This window comes from Macaca mulatta, chromosome 3 (genome assembly GCF_049350105.2).
Source record: "Macaca mulatta isolate MMU2019108-1 chromosome 3, T2T-MMU8v2.0, whole genome shotgun sequence".
NCBI lineage: Eukaryota > Metazoa > Chordata > Mammalia > Primates > Cercopithecidae > Macaca > Macaca mulatta.
In genome coordinates, this window is record NC_133408.1 from 92400054 (window position 1) to 92419430 (window position 19377).

Sequence of the window (19377 nt, forward strand, 5' to 3'; positions counted from 1 at the left end):
CGGTCTTCACTAGGACCTTCCCTGGTGATTCAACAATAACTATTAACTATCCACATACTACCTAGATCGATGGCCTCCAAGGTAGAAAGTAATAATTCACTGGGGCTTGGCAAAAGAGTGCAAACCTTTTTATTTCACTCTTTCAAATTTTGTTTCATAATTTTCACATTAGTGTAGCAGTACATTTGTTGACACATATTTTCGTCGATCAATACATATAATTATGGACACATGCTCAACAAATATTTCTGTAAGGAAACAGCATCAGGTTTGGAGACCGTGATCTAGATAATTTTCTGAGTCAACATTTTGCTGCTGATGCATTCGTAGCTATCAAGCCATCTTTCCTTTTTTCCCCTTACCTACCATATTCTGACTTCTACTCCTAGATTAGTTCCTCCAAGAGGATAAAACATATTAAGATGCGGTGGGTCAGAATGTGCAGGTGGTAATGTGACACCCAGCTAATGAGTACAAGAGGCATGGGTATCTCCTCAGCTTTCAAGATTACAGCCTGAGCTACACAGAAACAAGCTGTGTCCACTTAACTTGCTTGTGAACCTGCTATGGAAGCAATGATATCCCATTCCACTAGGTGGCAGCAAAACTCTATCCACAAGGTGCCCAAGTGGTTCACCGGTATTAGTGCTTACTTGTTCAGCCCCACTTAACTGGCGAAAAGACAGTGGCTAACAGGATACTTCAATTACATAATGCCTCTGACAGTGGAGAACAGACATTGCCATTTTGCTTCCTAAGAGCTGGCCTTTCCTTAGGCCTACCTGAATTTTACATGTATTGTGAATGATCCTCTCAGAAATCCACAGGCCAAATAGCAAAAAGAGCCTTCTGACATACTTAAGCCTGGAGTCAAAAATCAAAAGTCCTAGTAAAAGTAAAGTTATATAGATGCTATATCAGATTCAGGTGAAACCCTGGGCATGCCATGGATAAATACTTCTGAAAGTTTTCATTAGCATGGTAGAATAATGAATGTCTTACAAATTTATTATAATAATACATAGAATTTTGAAATAATATTTCCCAGAAGCAGTAGTGCTTAACCAGTTAGGCAGGCAGTCTATATACATTTTTTACCTTTGCATTCTCCAAATTCAGTAGGTTGTTCTTAGCCTCCCTAAAACCAAACATTTTTGGCTAGAGGTGTTAACCCAATCTCTCAACACAAAAACGGAAAAAAATAAACACCCAAACAACAATCTCTCTGCTATTGACTTATAATTATTCCCTCTGCTTAGGTCTTTAATTTAAAAAAGTAAACAGGGTAAAACATTTCAAAATAATAAACTGGGCTACATTACTTACTTAATTTCTTACTTAAATTATGCATTATGTTAAAATCTATGTCACTTGACCTTGAGAAAAGAAATTACACTACCCTCTTTCCAGTTAAAAAAATTTCAGTTTCCAGGAACTTGAGAGTATACCTAATCTGAATGAGTTAGAAATTGTTCTCAGAGGCCGGGCATGATGGCTCATGCCTGTAATCCCAGAACTTTGGGAGGTTGAGGTGGGTGGATCACTTGAGCTTAAGAGTTCGAGATCAGCCTGGGCAACATAATGAAACCCCATCTCTACAAAAAATAGAAAAATTAGCCAGGCGTCGTGGTGCACGCCTCCAATCCAGCTACTCAGGGGGCTGAGGCAGGAGGACTGCTTGAGTCCAGAGGGTTGAGGCTGCAGTGAGTCATGTTTGTGCCACTGCACTCCAGCCTGGGCAATGAAGCAAGACCCTGTCTGGGGAAAAAAAAAAAAAAAAATTGATCTCAGAAAAATAAGCATACAAATGAGAGATAGAAATGAACAGAGATATGGTATCTCTTAAATCAGAAAACCAGCACATATGCATTCTAAATGAGACAAACATATAAAAGATGTCATCGTAGAGGAGGCAAACTCAAGTTGAAAAGTTTCTTCCCAAACATACTCTAGTCTACTACATAGACTCTAGGATATTTAAGACCCCACACACTATTACATCACAACATCGTTTATTATGTGAATTTTTTACAATACAAACAAAAAATACAGAAATGCAATATATGAATACAGCTAAATGCAGAATGGTGACTTTTTTCTCTTCAAGAGGCCATGATTCCCATTTCTAGTAAAATAAAGAGACTGCATATAGGTAGAAACAGGTTGGTCATTAGCTTCACAATTTTGCCTAGAAATGATCTATAAATGCATTTTCCCCCCTGCTACTTACCATAAAGTGTAAAAAGGGAGTTAAAGGAAAGTTTCCTTGTTGGTTCCTACCATATGAAAGATGCTATATTCTATTTTAGCTGGGCCAATATATGGAAAATATCTAAATTAAATGTTATTACAAAAATGAAGCAGTAATGAGATTCTGGCTAAAGAGGGCACTAAATGAGAATAATATATATTTAAAGAATCCAAAACAAACAAACAAAAAGAGGTTGTTATAAAAAAGCTCTAGGTGCACTGTAAGCATATAGGGTTTTTTTTTCCATGTGTATTTTTAAACAATGGAAGTGTCAAAAATAGGGTCAACTGTGTTAGACTAAATTACATTATTGTATATGCTGCACTGAATGGAACCTTTGTATTATAATTATCATAGAGAAGCATAGTTTGCATCATATTATGGCAATTTATCCTCAATGAAAACCTTCCAGAGTCCTTTTATTTTGGAATATCCTGTAAACAATCAAACCACCAGAACATGATTGTACAACAGTAAAATGTTCTCTTGCATTAAACTGAAGATATCTGTTTAATAAAAAAAGAAAAAGAAAATGTAGGAAAGGTACTTAGAGCTGTTACTTTCTAAGTACACAACACCCTAGACAATTCAAGGCATCTTAATCTCCATCAAGAACAACAACAAAAATAATAATTTTTGTCATGCTGTTAAATCCATCATTATGGATAAAACTGGTGCAAATTGGTCAAACGGATCCAACAAACACTGATGTCCAAGCTGGCATATTGGCAACTAATACGTAACTGGTGGTCAATAGAGAGTTTAAAAGATCTTCCCTTTCTTCTTGTTCTTTTCCAAGGTTCTAAATGATGAAAGGGAAATAATCAAGATGAGTAACCATTTGATAAACATGATAACAACAGCTAACCCAATTACAACAATGTTGGGATTTTCAGATACTTTTTCATTGAAAAAAATTAAAAGACTTAGAAGTAAACAGCTAAGACAATGTTAATCTATAATAGTATTTTCTTAGACAAATATTTGACAAAACTCCAGGATAAATAGTAAAAAATATGGCAAAACCCAATTTTAATATACAAGAACAATTATTTCCAAATGAAACAGCACAAACTAAAAAATATCAACTAGCATTAAACAGGGTGTTCTTTTCCCCCACTGTCATTTGCATTCTGCAGTGCAACTGCTTTTACAAATCTATTTTCCTCTTCTTTGGGGAAAATGTTAACAGTAGTATAGTATAGTAGAACAAATGTCAAATCTGAAAATGTTTAGTAATGAGGATAAACTATATAATCCTTATAGGAATGCCACTTTTCAGTTTTAAATGAAACTATTAAGGAAAAGAAAACCAAAAATTCAAATATCATTGAATTTTGTATAAATTAACAGAAAGTAATTGATTAGCTGTAATGGAAATTAAATATCTAACATTTTGTCTTAAGAATTTTATCGTAACAACATAATCCAGTACAGTTAAAAAGTATTCCTAAATATGTAACAGATTTTGAAGAATGTTCCCTTTGTGTGCCAAAAATTGACAACAACCCTTATGTCCAACAATTGGGGGGAGGAGGTAAGAAATCCAATTAAGGTAAGTTAACTGGGGAGAATGTTATGAAGCTGCTAAATCATAATTACGAAGATTAAGTCATGAAAGATGTACTGAAAAAATACTGCTAATGGACACAGACTGTATCCATCCATATAAAAATATTTATCCATGAAAACCATTGTGTTTGGAATGCATGATAATGGGTGATGACTTTTTAAGTGTTATTCTAATGTTTTTTAAATAAGTAGGAAAACAATTCTTTAAAACATTAATACACACATTTCTTAGTAATCTGCTATTAGTTACCTCGAAGAGTTCTGTTGTTCTAAAATACGTTGTTGAGCTTCCCAGTTTGCTTTCTCATCCTCAAACTGACGACGTTTTTCCTCTAATTCTTTGTGCTGTGCTTCCAAATTCTTTTTCATTTGTTCATGGCGCCGCTGGAGCTAAATCATAGCACAGTATATAAAACAAAACTAAGAAATCAGAAGCAGAAGTACGTTTCATCCAGACACCCTAAGGATAAGAATATGAGCATTGAATAGCCCTATTGTAAATTCAGAGTACTACCTGGAAAGCACTGTTAAGGACTCCTCCTACTTTAGGACCCAAAAGGCCAGTGACCCAAGACAATAATCTTGGGAAACAGTAAACAAACAAACAAACAAAAAAACAACAAACTTAACAGTATGGAGTACTTTATAATGGAAAATTACTATCTTATCTCATTTTTCTTTAATCACAAATATGTTGGAGGCTGGGCAGTGAAGACATCATTGTTCTCATTGTACAGATGAGGAAACAGTTGCAGAATTTAAATGACTTGCCCAAGATTGCTAGCCAGAAAGTGGAAGAACCAGGACTTGAATAAGCCTCCTAATTCCAAGTTTAGAAAGCTAAGACAAGTGAAAAGAAAGCAGGTAGTTTAGGATCCTAAGAGTTCAAAGATGCCAGTAAAGTACTCTGATTCCTGTAAGCAGTGGTTCTCAGACACTGGTCTTCATGAAAATCACCTGGGATGTTTGTTAAACACACAGAATCCTGAACCTCACTCAGATGTACTGAATTAGAATATCTGGGTGTTCAGTTTGGAAATGTGGATTTTCAACAAGTTACAGTGATTCTAATGCAGGTGGTCCTTCCTCCTGTGTGTATTAATGCTGTAAAGAATGCTGACTGAGAGGTAGTAAACACTCATGCAAAGTAACTGCAGAAACAAAGGGCCTTAAAGTCCAAGAGATCATTAGATAAATAATTTCATTTAGATGCAAGTCAATCCATTTCTGAAAAAAAAAAGAAAAGTCAACAAATTTTAAAAAGCAGATTAAATCCTCCTATGCCAAATACCCAAGGACTATTCAAAACCTTCGGTTATCCAGGAATTATGTTCTGTTATAGATTTTTACTACATTGGTGAGTTAACATTAACATAATGTTAATATACAACATTATATGTATTATACATATTATATATTATATATTATACTTTTGCATACAATTTTTCTTTTTTGCAAGCCCGAAGTGACTTCAGATTTATTCCTATTTCAATTATTTCATGCAATTCTTACAAGACAGAATCACCTAAGACACACTTAAGCAAACATGAGTAAATCTGAGGTGAAATCTTCCCAATGACAGCAAACAAGTTACTAACAAATGTCAGAAAGTAGGAACGTAAGAAAATGTCTCTAGTTATTTTTTTTTTAAATGCAAGGGAATCACATATACACAATTCAGAATAGTAGTTACCTCTGGGAATGAGAGAGAGGGATACAATAGGGGACAGGCACACAGGGTCTTCAAATGAGTTGATAACATTCTATTTTTTTAAGCCAGGTGGTAGGCTTACAGTGTTCATCATTCTTTAACTTACATTTATGTTACATGTAAGTAATTATCTTTTGTGTTAACTGCATGTAGATAAAGGTATAGGTCACAATCTCACTCTTAAGAAACCCATGGGGTCAGACGCCTTTCGAAGTTCAACATTTTTCAGTTATTAAAACCACAACACTGTTTAGAAATGAGTTCATACTATATTTATAAAATACCTTCTGGGCTATCTGGGGCAGCAAGTATAATCAAACACATTACTTTTTATTTGTTTCAGTAAAATATATAAATATTCACAATATGTAGGATTAAAACTTAGTTCATGTTAGGTTTTGCAGTTTTCAGAGCTTTTTCCATTCTGAAGTTGTGAAAAACAGGACTGTGAACCTATCTAGCAATTAACAGCAAACTTAAAAATTAACTGGGTTCAAATGCTGGCATATTGTTAATTTATCCTTCTTCTTATCTATAAAGGAGAGATGAGCAATAATATCTACCTTGTAGGGCTGTGGTGTGCACTAGACAACACAATAAATGAAAGATGCTTGGTGCTGTGACTGATGTACTGTGCTGCTAGTTGTGCCCCAAACAAGTATTTCCAGCGTAATGGATTTAAGGAGAAACTGTATTAAACAAGGCTAAAAGGGTTTCTTTACCTATTTATGTATTCACATGTATCATATTTACATAATATATATCATGTATCATATACATGATGATTTGCAAACTCATTACCACAGGGATGTTGGTAAATACACTCTAGATGTGGTTTCATAAAAGACAAAGAATCTAGAATGAGCATGCCTAATTCTCTAATGGCTTAGAGTATCAGGTGGGAACCTTGGCCCAGAGCTCTTCACAGGTCCTTTAAATGTTAACATTCCATCCTTCAAAGAATAGTTCTTCAAAACAATCTTCACCATTCATAGTAATCATGAAAATTCCCAAAGGGTTCCTTGGCTACAGATTCACAATTACTTATTTGTAATATTTACTCTTAGCAACATGTCCTAAAATACATTTGCCTCAAATATAAGTTAAACTACTTTTAGATTCTCAATGGAATCTAAGTGTGGAGATAATGTAGTAGACTCTTGATTATTCCTGTTTTTCAACCCCTCTTTGGATATAGATTTTCCAAATTATATGTGAATTACTGAAGAGGTAGAGATTCAATGCATATATTTAACAGGCTGATAAATTAACCTCCAAAATGTCATGTTAAGAACTTTAATTATTCATTTATAATACAATAAGAATCAGCTAAGACAGTGATTCTTGATTGGGAGTGTGTGTGCATGCACATTTTGGTTTGCCCAATGATAGGAGGGCACTACTATTAGCATTTAGTGGCAGTGCCAGGGATGCTAGTCCTGTAGTGCTCAGCAGTCTCAAACCAGGAGTAATTATTCCATATCCCGGCTAAATTAAACTCAAAACAAATATAACAACAGTGAAAGATTTTAGCAAGAAATTACAAGAAAAGCCCAATAATGCAAGAGAAATTAATGTGGAATAAAAACATTTCCTTGAAATTATTTAATACTTTCTCATGCCATGCATTCTATTTACTCAATGGATTACAGTACTTTTGTTAAGCCTTTAGTCAAAAAAGGTTTCCGTATTTTACGCAGTAATTACAAAAGCAATGCGATCAACTCTAAGAATATAACAGAAGAGATCTGAATCTCTTCTTAATATACTTAGATACAAATATCAGTGAAGCCACATAAAACACAGGGATCTTACTAAATTTTATCATTAAAGATTGTTTTAAAAATATTTTATATTACTGTCATCCATATATATATATATATAAATCCATCCATAAATTATGTATATATATAATTTTGAAACAAGGTCTAGCTCTGTCACCCCGGCTGGGGTACAGTAGCACAATCATGGTTCACTACAGCCTCGATCTCCCAGGCTCAAGTAATTCTCCTGTCTCAGCCTCCTGAATAGCTGGGACCATAGGCGCATGCCACCATGCCCAGCTATTTTTTAAAATTTTTTGTAGAGATTGGGTCTTGTCATATTGCCTAGGCTGGTCTCAAACTCCTGGACTCAAGCAATCCTTCTTTGGTCTCCCAAACTGCTGGGATTACAGATGTGAGCCACCACACCTGGCCTTCATCTCACATATTTTAAAATAATTTATTATTTTATAGGATTTTTTTCCTTTTTTTTTTTTTTTTTTTTTTGAGGCAAAGTCTCGATCTGTCACCCAGGTTGGAGTGCAGTGACGTGATCTCGGCTAAGTACAACCTCTGCCCCCCAGGTTCAAGCCATTTTCCAGCCTCAGCCTCCTAAGTAGCTGGGATTACAGGTACTCACCACCACACCCAGCTAATTTTTGTATTTTTAATAGAGATAGGGTTTCACCATGTTGGTCAGGCTAGTCTCAAACTCCTGAACTCAAGTGATCTGCCTGCCTCAGCCTCTCAAAGCGCAGGCGTTACAGGCATAAGCCACCATGCCCAGCCTATTTTATAATTTTTAATTATATCAAATTTATGTGGAGAAAATTTCATACTGAAATCACTTATTTATTTTGGGATTACCCATAGTTTTTTTCTACTATTCTCAGACATCTATCAAACTAACTGTTCTATGGATTCTTATGTTCAGTTTATCTTTTTCTCCATCCTTTCTTTCTTGCCACCTATTGAAGGAAATGTCTCCAAGGTCTTTTTGATTAATAGAAACTAAATGTATAACTCAACATCTAGAAGGGTTTCAAAATAGTAGATACGTCTTCTGGGATGTTTTGTCATTACCCTGCCCAATGTTGTACATGTACATTATAAATAAGAAAAGCCCAACCTTAACAAAAATTATCACATTCCCTAATTTTCTCTCCTTTAATTGTGTGTAATTTATCCAGGCATATCTTTAGTTCAATAAAGGTTATTTCCCTCTTTTTCATTCATACACAAATAAGTATGGTCAATTATTATTATCCTAACACTAGTTTTTGTGCATACATCCACCCCCAAACTCTCATCTTTAGTGTTCTTATGCCACCTGTATGGAATGGTTTGTAATTTTATTTTTTCACAACTCAAACTTGTTCATCATAACTTTAATAATTCATTGTAAGTATTCTATTACACTGTCCTACCTAATATACTATGTCTAAGCACTTACATATTGAAGCATATATTATAAACACAGTGCTTGCTTCTAGAAATTTCTCCATTTTGTTACACTGGGGTATTAATTTTGAAAAAAACATGCATAAAAGGTTACTTTATCTATAAATTTTACTGAAGACACTACTTAAAAAGGAACACAATGTCTGCTAAGAGATAGAATATTAGACTGATTACCTCAGCCTCAGAGTCCTTCAGTTTTTGAACTTTTTCTTTGACCTTCATCTCAAACACCTGCTCCATCTCCATCTCCATCTTCTTCATTTTAGCTACATGCTCCCTTCTTTCTTCTTCCATTTGTGCCAGAGGGCTCCTGTCATGAATATTAAGGGTAATCATTAAATGTCTGTGAATAAAAATTATAATACAGAACTATGAAACAGCTGATGAAAACAAATGAGATGCTATATATGTATGTCATTATTAATATATTTATAACCTAGAACTTATTTCCGTGATATTTCATATATAAAACTTATTATGGAAAAAAATCTAAAAATCAAAGATGTTTTCTAAACCTACTGCATATCAAATTTAAGGATGACATACCAAATAAACTGTAGAAGGAAAATGGGAAAAAAATTCCCAAAATACATTCACAGAATAAAACATTAGATGAAAATCATTTAATTTTGTTCTTTAAACAACATTTTAACATGAAAAACAGAAAATAAGTAATGAAGTTAACATATGTAGAATATTTTTACCAAAATTTTTTTACCAAAATTTCAAGTGTTACCATCTCTTCTAAGACAGCTACTAAGAACACAAAAATTATTATTTGTTTTGGTAACTGAACTGATGCTGGAAACAACTACTAGTCAATACTTAGAGCACTATTTAGGCATACAGAATATTTCTAGGTCCCTTATAACTTCAATGCTCTTGAAAATTCATTCCACTTAACTCAAATATTTCAGTCTTAAGTTTTAAAGACTTTCAGTGATTTAAAACACACACACATACTTTAGAGATAATCAGGAGCAAATATTTTGTTAATAATTATTTTTAAATGCCAAAAAATAGACATAAGCATAGTTAAATTAAAAAAAAAAAATGTTCACTCTGTTGACGTTAAAGTCCCATGGATTCAAATCTCCTTGAAGAGTTGTGTTCAAAATTTTCACACTGATATATATTTACAGGTGGGCTTTGTTAAGGCTAATATACTTTCTCACAGAGACACAAGAGAATGCCAAAGTACCTAGTGCTTTTAGCAAAGGAGCAGAAAATGGGCTCTTTGCTTTGAGAATCTCTGAAAATTATTCAATACCCTAGGACAAATTAAAGAGATAAGTACTTCTTTGACTTTGTTAATAAAGCATGCTTGTTTTGCCTCCATAAAAACAGGCTTTGACCATTGAGGTTTACATGTTAAATGGGTAAATTTTATTGCAATACACTACTTTTTTTAAAAAAGAATTAACTCACGGCTTAAAAACAAAAACCAGACCTTGGATTTCACTCGTAACTTTAAGGCTAGTCATTTTAACCCTGATTTTACACACTCTTATTATGGTGACTTTTCTCCTTATTAGGCTAAATATTTCTGACCATCACAGCAACTGTCTTTTCTATCAAGGAAGCAGGCAAGAGAGCTAGACAGAAAATGTTAGAAACAAAACAAAAAGGACCGAATATTGGCTACTAGTTTTTCTTAACAAAAAGGAAGAACAAAGATGTGATGTAATGCTATGATTAAGATGATCTGTTTTCGCAATTGCATAAATTAGAATAAAATGTTAACTCAAGGATATTTCTTCACCAAAAGAAAACTTACTTCTACATGCAAACCTGCCACATATTTTTCCAATTAAACAATGAATCAAAAGTTCTGAAAATGAAACTAACCAGACATACTAACTTAGAACAAGAACCTGCATTTTAAAAGTGGAGTCAGCTGAAATACATTTCCAAGTGTAAATACCATTTTTTTTTTGTAAAAGTTGAGATGCTTAATAATATATTCCTCATATTAATGGCAAGTGTTTTTAATATAGTTGCCTCTGATCTCTTGAGCACACCCAGTGTCAGTGACCGCCCTGAAACAGCATACCAAATGTGTGTTTGTGTTTGCCAGCATTCTTCCGGTGAAAGGGTCCAAAGCTTCTGTTAGATTTTCAGAGTCTCTAATTCCCACTGTCCCCTAACACCCCAAAAATATTTTTTAGTTTCTAGAAAATAAAATTCCCACTGTCCCCTAACACCCCAAAAATATTTTTTAGTTTCTAGAAAATAATCTAAAAACAATTCTTTAATTGCTAACCTTAAGTAAATGAATATGTATATTTAAGTAATTTAAGATTATCCAATAATATAATTATGATTGTAAATATATTAAATTAGAAATCAGACAGAAATATCTATTCCTACCTACACAACTCATCTATAAAATGTTTATCTTTATCCTTGGGAAGGAGCAGGTAATTTTGCCACCTAAATTATTATTTAAATAATTCTAAGGGGAAAATGAGAGACTGCCAAGAAAACATGCAATGATATTTCAAATCTTCTTTTAGGCCAGGCACAGTGACTCACACCTGCAATCCTAGCAGTTTGGGAGGCCAAGGCGGGCAGATCACAAAGTCAGGAGTTCCAGAACAGCCTGGCCAACATGGTGAAACCCCATCTCTACTAAAAATACAAAAATTAGCTGGGCGTGGTGGCACATGCCTGTAATTCCAGCTACTTGGGAGGCTGAGGCAGGAGAATTGCTTGAACCCAGGAGGCAGAGGTTGCAGTGAGCCAAGATCGTGCCACTGTACTCCAGCCTGGGTGACAGAGCAGGACTCCATCTCGAAGAAAAAAAAAAAATCTTCTTTTAAATTCAAAATTTAAGTATTAAAAATCCCTGTATAGTAAAATCCCCTGCCATACATGCCTTCAACTATATCATATCCACAGGAACAAAAATTAGTGATTTAGCACATTTAAAATAAAGCATGCTAAAAGCTGCAATTAAAGTCAAATGCATAGCTTTCACAATTAAATTATTAAGGTATGTGCCCTAAATAAAAAATTTACAGTAAAATTCACTAAAGCTGATTTATTTCCCAAATTATGTTCATAATCATTACATTAAATCACTACAAAAATATGCTGTGCACTTATCTTCTGAAAGTCTGTTCAAAGTTGTAAATATGCTAAATGTGTTTCTAAAAGAAATTTGCAATTATTTGACAGTTAAGATACTGTAAGTTTTTAGCCTTGTAAAAATAATCTGACCAAATATACTCAAATACTGTGAAAAAATGTTCATGCATATTTAAAATGAATTTTTTGAAGTCTCTCACCAATAAAAATGATCTTTCAAATTTTTAATTTTTAAATTAACACCTCACTTCTAGTCATCTTTATTAATTTTTAGAAAATCGAAACAAAAAATTGTGCTTACAATGTAGAAAATGTAGGGAGATCACTTTTTATCTTCACATTTACTATTTTTTTTCCAAGTAAAACCTTTTATTAAATGACTGGAAAAACCATTTAATTTATATCATTGCCCGCCTGCTTTTTAACAGGAAACTCTTATCCACCCATATATAGTAGTAAAGCTTATAAACCTATCAGCGAAATTAAAAACCCAAAGAAATGAAAAAAACTTAGTAAAACAAGAAAAAGAAAATGGTTCCAACATAACCCGAATATGAAACTAAATCCCCAAAGACTTAGCTCCTTCTAGAGTTGTCTTTATAAGGTTAAAATTCCTGCAAGCCACACCCCTTCATGTGACCAATAAGAGAATTACAGCCACCACATAAGGATGACCTAGTCAAGTTCTACTTTGCTGCATTACACATGACCCACACTTGGAGTGTAACAAAAGACAACCATGTTTCATTTAAATTACGTGTGTGGTCTTTCCTAAAGAACAATTAAGCAAGTAGATTTACATACTTTTGCTCCAGTGGTCAGTAGGTCACTATGCAAAATTTTCCAAAGGAATTTCACTTCAGTAATTTCAAAGATCAATATAAAAATTTCCAAAAATTTTGAGTAATAAGGGTTGCTAACATTTTGTTTTGCCACGTGAGAGTATTAAAACCAAACATAAACAAAACTTCCAACTACTATCATTATAATTTCATGAAAGGACACTTGAATAAAGAGTAAAAGATATAACTAAGTTTAATTTTTTGGAAACCTGAAATTTTCAGCAAATTGTCTTTATTTCTATTTAGATCAATGAAAACTCTGTCATGTATCAAGAATTCTGAGAATCTGCCTTTGAAACCTGTATTTTCAGTCATTTACTTATAAAGTTTTCCCAAAATGACTGATGGAGAAGGCTATAGAGAACAGAAAAATAAACATAAGGCAGAGAGAGACTAGGGTGTGCCCCAACTTGGAGCAAGGTATCTATTGTCACAATTGGTACCAATGATAGACATCAGTTCTGAAAAAGAGCTACCAATAAAATGTGATTTTAAGTAAAGGGGTACAAAGAAGATCAAGGAAAAAGGAGGCAGATAAAACTTCAAGAAGGAAGTTTAGCAAAAAAAAAAAAAAAAAGATGGCCCTCCTCTTACTGGGGATCACCTCCTTTAAGAGATCAGCAATCTGGATATGACCAATTCTTCTTCCCTTTCCTTTATAAACCCTTGCTGAATTTTCTTTGATTTGAGAGGTTACCCTTTCTGTGGCTTTCAACCACCCATCACCCTCCATATAGGGATGCAAGATGCATTCTCTAAGGATGTAAGTACTTGGATGGCTCCATACTTTCTTTGTCAGAAACAGTTGTAATTACTGGATAGCTGCTAAGAATGGCATCCACTTCTCCAGATCTAAACTTGAGACAAATTACAGCTGACTGGACAAGTTCAGCTATTCTTCAGATTGAAACCACACAATCTAATTCTTGTTTTAAGTCCCTCTAAAACAGAATTGTTCTAGGGCTACTGACATAACAGAAAGACACATTTTCAGACAGCTACACATATATTTTTAATTTTTATTTCATGTTTCAACAGACTCTACAGTTTGTCCAAAACTATCTCAGAAAATTAAATATAAGATAAACTGATCTACAGTTACACACTGCTTAATAATGGGGATACATTCTGAGAAATTCATTTGTCATTGTGTCAACAACACAGAGTGTACTTACACAACCCTAGACAGTATAACCTACTACACACTTAGGCTCTATGATACAGACACAATATTATGGGATCTTGTCATACATGCAGTCATTGACTGAAACATCATTATGTGGCACATGAATGTATTTTACTATTCACTGTCTAACATCTTTAAAAAGTTTAGCTTATATTCTAAAACCAAAGTGTGATTAGCACTTTGTGAAACATACATTGCCAAAGATCAGTTTAACTATAAATTTTCAATAGGTTCACCTTCCATTCCAAAATTCTTGTAACTCTCAACCCCTCCCCACAACCACTGTCAAAGAATATACTGCTATGGAGAGTCGCATGAGAGCAATACAAAAGAACATTAAAATAAGCCTAAACTCACACCTGCTTACTTCACTTATTTAAACATTAGTCTTTCTTTTCAGTTATTCATGGATATGTACTGACCTATGAGGAAAAGCAGCTTACATCAGCTAAAGCACCATAAGTTGTTAATGATTTTTAAAGAAAAATTTAACAAAAATACTTTTTGAAATTGCTAACATTTTCAAGACAATGCAAGATACAACCAATAGATAAAACTTCCAAGTGATTTCTTTCAGGTTCAGTATGTGTTATTCAATGAAGTAGTAACAATCTAATTTATCAAATCATATCAAATATCTATTCCAATTACAGCCATTCCCCATTTGGCTTGATCTTGTAAAATGTTTATTTTCCTATTTATTATTAGCATAAAATATTATGCTAGCTCCTGGGGCAATTTGCTTTTTAGCAATGCAAACATTTCTTTTTTTTATATGCACAGGTAAAGTATGGTCATGATTCCTCTCTTTAAGAGATATTATTTCCAGTAGAATTCCACTATTTATGCTTTCACCTGGGATATAGTTTAACTCACGTATTCACACAGTAGAATTTTGTATATGCAGAAAAATACTTAATGATATTGTAATGATCTTAATGATACTGCACTACTTTAAAAAGCCTTATATTTGAGACATGGGAACAAATAAATAATTCCTTATATCTACAACATAACAAATGTTTAAAAAACATATTGAATAAGTACATATATTTAACAAAAAATATGTACTAGTAGTATATTTTAACATACAAAATTATCAGTAGCTTTATGTATATGTTTCTTTTAATGAGTTAAAAAGTTCATCGTTAATGATAATGAGTTTAAAGTGAATTAGGATTTTATGAATATTCACTATGATGGATCCTTACATTTTTATGCCAAAGTTCATAAACATTTTGCTAAAAAGAGATAAAAAGCCTTCCTTTTGTTCACATATTGAGGCTTACCTCAAACAGAATCTTTTATTTTAAATATTTAAGGGACATTTTTCTATTCTACTATAAGGCATATTAACCACTACGGAAAACACTATAGCTACTTTGAGAACTTGTCTTTCTTATTTATATAGTTGATCCTTCAGGATTATCTTCTAATGGTAGATAACACCTAGCTACAAATGCACATTATTTAAAACGGTTTTGCAATACAGCTATGCACTGCATAATGACATTTCAGTAAACAAGGGATGGCATATATGATGGTGGCCCATAGGAACTAAAAAATTCCTACTGCCCAGTGGCATCTTGATGATCTTGACCCTGAGTAGGCCTAGGCTAATGTGTAAGTTTATGTCTTTGTTTTTAACAACAACAACAAAAAGTTTTAAGTGAAAAAAGAAAGAACTTCTAAAATAGAAAAAAGCTTATAGAATAAAGATTACAAAGATAATACTTTTATACATCTGTTCAATGTGTTTGTGTTTTAAGCTAAGTGTTACTATAAAAGAATCAAAAAGTTTTCTAAAATTTAAGTTATTATAAAATAAAAAGTTACAGCAAAAAATATTATTGAAGACAAATTTAAGAAATAAATGTAGTATAGCCTAAGTGTACAGTGTTCATAAAGTCCACTGTAGTGTACAGTAATGTCCTAGGCCTGCACATTCACTCACCACTCACTCACTGACTCATCCAGAGCAACTTCCAGTCCTGCAAACTCCATTCAAACCAAGTGCCCTATACAGATATACCATTTTTAATCTTTTATATTGTATTTTTACTGCACCTTTTCTATGTTTACATACACGAATACTTAACATTATGTTACAACTGTCTATAACATTCAGTACAGTAACATGCTATATGAGTTTACAGCCTACAAGCAATAGCTGTACCACATAACCTAGGTGTGTAGAAGGCTCTACCATCTAGGTTTGTGCAGGTACTCTATGTTGTTTACAGAATGACAAAATAGCCCAATGACACATTTCTCAGAAAGGTATCCCCATTGTTAAGTGACATATGACGTAATTATGATCTTCAATAATGACAGATTTTTAAAAAGCAGGACACAGACATGGTTACCAGCTTCCTCACACATCTCTTTTTTCGACCCCAACATGAAACCACCACAGCTTGAGATATAAGCTCAACAGGGCAAAGCTACACACTTTGTAGTCACTTATACCACTCTAACAACCAAAAGAAGAAAACGCAACTCCAGCTAATTCACTCCCTGGAATAGGAACAGAGAAGGTAACCAAGAATAAATTCATCTAAATATTCCTTTTGTTAAAGCCTGTCCTTTTTTTCCACATAATCTGTAAGTGAAAACGCTATCAAAATGGTTCATTCAAAAAAAGCTTCTACTATTAAAGCAAAACAATATAAATTTATGCTGCTGTGCATAGAGAACACTATCCACATTTTCTACTGAGTAGCCAGGAGAAATTTAATGAAAATGAAACAATATGATTATTGACTACAGAAATAATACCTTTTTTGGCGAAAAAAATACATACTTACTTAGTCAGCTGCCCTTTATTCTTGTTGTTATCAACTCCATTATAAGTCACAGCTGCAAGTTTTCTGCTTCTGTAGTTCTCATAGTGGACATTATTAGTAACATCTTTCAAGTCCTGCATGTGTGTTCTGTCATAAATAAACAGCAAGAGTTTGCTTCTATTAATAGCTAGGGGGAAAAAAGCTTAAAAAGCTTTAATATAAATTCAAAATTTTACCAAAACAAACATTTCAGATTTAAAATGAAAAAGACTATTGTTAAGGAAGGTGGCATTCATCTGTTTTCATTTACACTCAAAGTAGACCAACAAAAAATAAGCTAACTTGACACCAAATTTAGATTCCAATGAGATTTTAAGACCCATAAATCCCCCAAAGCAGTTACTGAAGGATGACCTTTCTATGAAAAGAGTATTCATCTTTGTATTACCTATTTAAAAACTAGACAAGATTAGCTACTACTGAAGCTTATAAAATCTAAAAGAAACTGCCTTTTAGCAATATTACTAAGGTAATATATGAGTTTTTATTAATACATAATAATAAATTTCAGATCACATATCAAGTTGCTTTCAAACAAGGAAATTTTAGAGTAGTTTTCTGTTTCTTCAAACTGTCTAGTAAACGTATTTTGGTTAAACAAATTTTTGCTTACAACATTTCTATCATATATAAAATCAATACATGTAAGTCTACAATACATATGAGATGATGTAATCATTATTTAATAATTCAAGACACTGAAGATACCCTTAGCTGCTCTATGGATATCCTTTACCAATGCAGTGTTCTTGGATATACATGATGTGGCAATACTCTATTGTCAGTCCTCCCTCTTGTCATCATCCATTTTATCTCAAACTACCTATATCTGCCATCATTCATTTTCACCACTTTACTAAAACTCCTTTCTGGGAGACAAACAAAAAAGTGTATTGTTGGCTGAGCACACTGGCTCACGCCTGTAATCCCAACACTTTGAGAGGCTGGGGCAGGCGGATTGCCTGAGCTCAGGGGTTCGAGACCAGCCTGGCCAACATGGTGGAACCCCATCTCTACTAAAAATACAAAAATCAGCCAGGTGTGGTGGCAGGTGCCTGTAATCCCAGCTACTTGGGAGGCTGAGGCAGGAGAATAGCTTGAACCCAGGAGGTGGAGGTTGCAGTGAGCCAAGATCACGCATTGCACTCCATCCTGAGTACACGAGCGAGACACCGTCTTAAAAGAAAAAAAAAAAGAAAAAAGTATATCGTTGTACTGTTTTTATCATTCCTTACATCCAGAAAACCTTTACTGTTACTTCACAATCCAGCTTCTTGAATCTCCCCCTTTGTGAATAAAATGTGATATCCAATCACTCTGATTCATTTCGTACTGACATTTCCATGCAGCTCTCTGATAGTTCACTCTCCTTAGTCCTAAGTCTGGTTTTTCCAAAAATCTCATCTCCCAGACTCTGTCCCTTAATAAATTCACGTTCTCTTATAGCCACAACAGTTACTTCTAAAGCTCTACCACTCCACTTCAGGAAAGTCAGGCAGCTCCCTACTCCTGGCATATCTGGTGGTTGACACTGAACAGTTCATGCTAATTTGTCAATCTCTCGTCAAAGACTTCAACTACTTTGGAAACCTTTTTCCCAGCCTTGACATCAAAGCATTCCAACCATGACCATTTTCTCCTTGGTTGTCATTCATTTTTGGTACAAGTATATGTCATAGGTGACATCATACCTCTTCAACTGTAAGCTCCCCTTTACAAGGAACATGCCATTACCTTTTATGCCCCAATGCAGATAGCAGATAGGAATTTTAACAAAATTCGTAACTCAAGATTGAAGCTGAGATATGATAAACACTTTTTGGAATAAATTTTTGTTACCAGTTTCTCTAAGTTGAGAATAATAACAAACACCTATGCCAATATAAAACAATGTTTATTTAATTTTTCTTTTCTTTTGATACAGGGTCTCGCTCTGTCGCCCAGGCTGGATGGAATGCAGTGGTACGATCTCGGCTCACTACAATCTCTGCCTTTCAGGATCAAACCATCCTCCCACCTCAGCCTCATGAGTAGCTGGGACTATAGGCGTGTACCACCATGCCCAACTATTTTTTGTATTTTTAGTAGAGACGAGGTTTCACCATGTTGCCCAGGCCAGTCTTGAACTCCTGAGCTCAAGCAATTCTCTTACCTTGGCCTCCCAAAGTGCTGGGATTACAGGTGTGAACCACTGCACATGGCCTGATTTTAGTTATTATGTATCACATATCATCACTGCATCACTGAAAAATCATTAAAGGTCCTAAGGAAGAATACTTATATGAAATGTTTGTGTGAATGTGTAAAATAAAAGTAAGGTGAATTTACTAATTGTTAAGTTATTTTTGTTAGCGTCATCTAACATTTTAGATAATAATTTTCCCTTTCACTAAAATCACTATAGTCTTCTGTACGACTACATAATTCTGATTTTTTCAGGTTATACAAGTCTTTATTTCCATTTAATTAAATATGCTTTTTCATTTTACGATTCAACCCACTCCTCCATTCTCAAAATAATTTGGTAATTTGCAATACAGTTTTCCCCAGTTTCAGGAATTTGTCTCTTCCATTTCCCATTGCTGATACCATAACTCTTTCTGTTCTCCTTTTGTTTTCTTTCCCCATTTGATTTCTGAAACACCCATCTCTACA

General features: G+C 33.8%; 1 protein-coding gene across 3 annotated transcripts in view; it reads right to left on the reverse strand.

Moving 5' to 3' along the window:
* Nucleotides 1-1995: 1995 nt before the first annotated feature.
* The window catches only part of SEPTIN7 (septin 7), a 105009-nt gene continuing 87627 nt past the window's right edge, over nt 1996-19377 (reverse strand). For all 3 annotated transcript variants that reach the window (NM_001258100.2, XM_028844762.2, XM_077994511.1), the window contains 4 exon segments: nt 1996-3053; nt 4074-4213; nt 8933-9068; nt 16684-16809. In NM_001258100.2, coding sequence (NP_001245029.1) covers nt 3014-3053; nt 4074-4213; nt 8933-9068; nt 16684-16809 — 442 coding nt within the window. In that variant the 3' untranslated portion in view covers nt 1996-3013.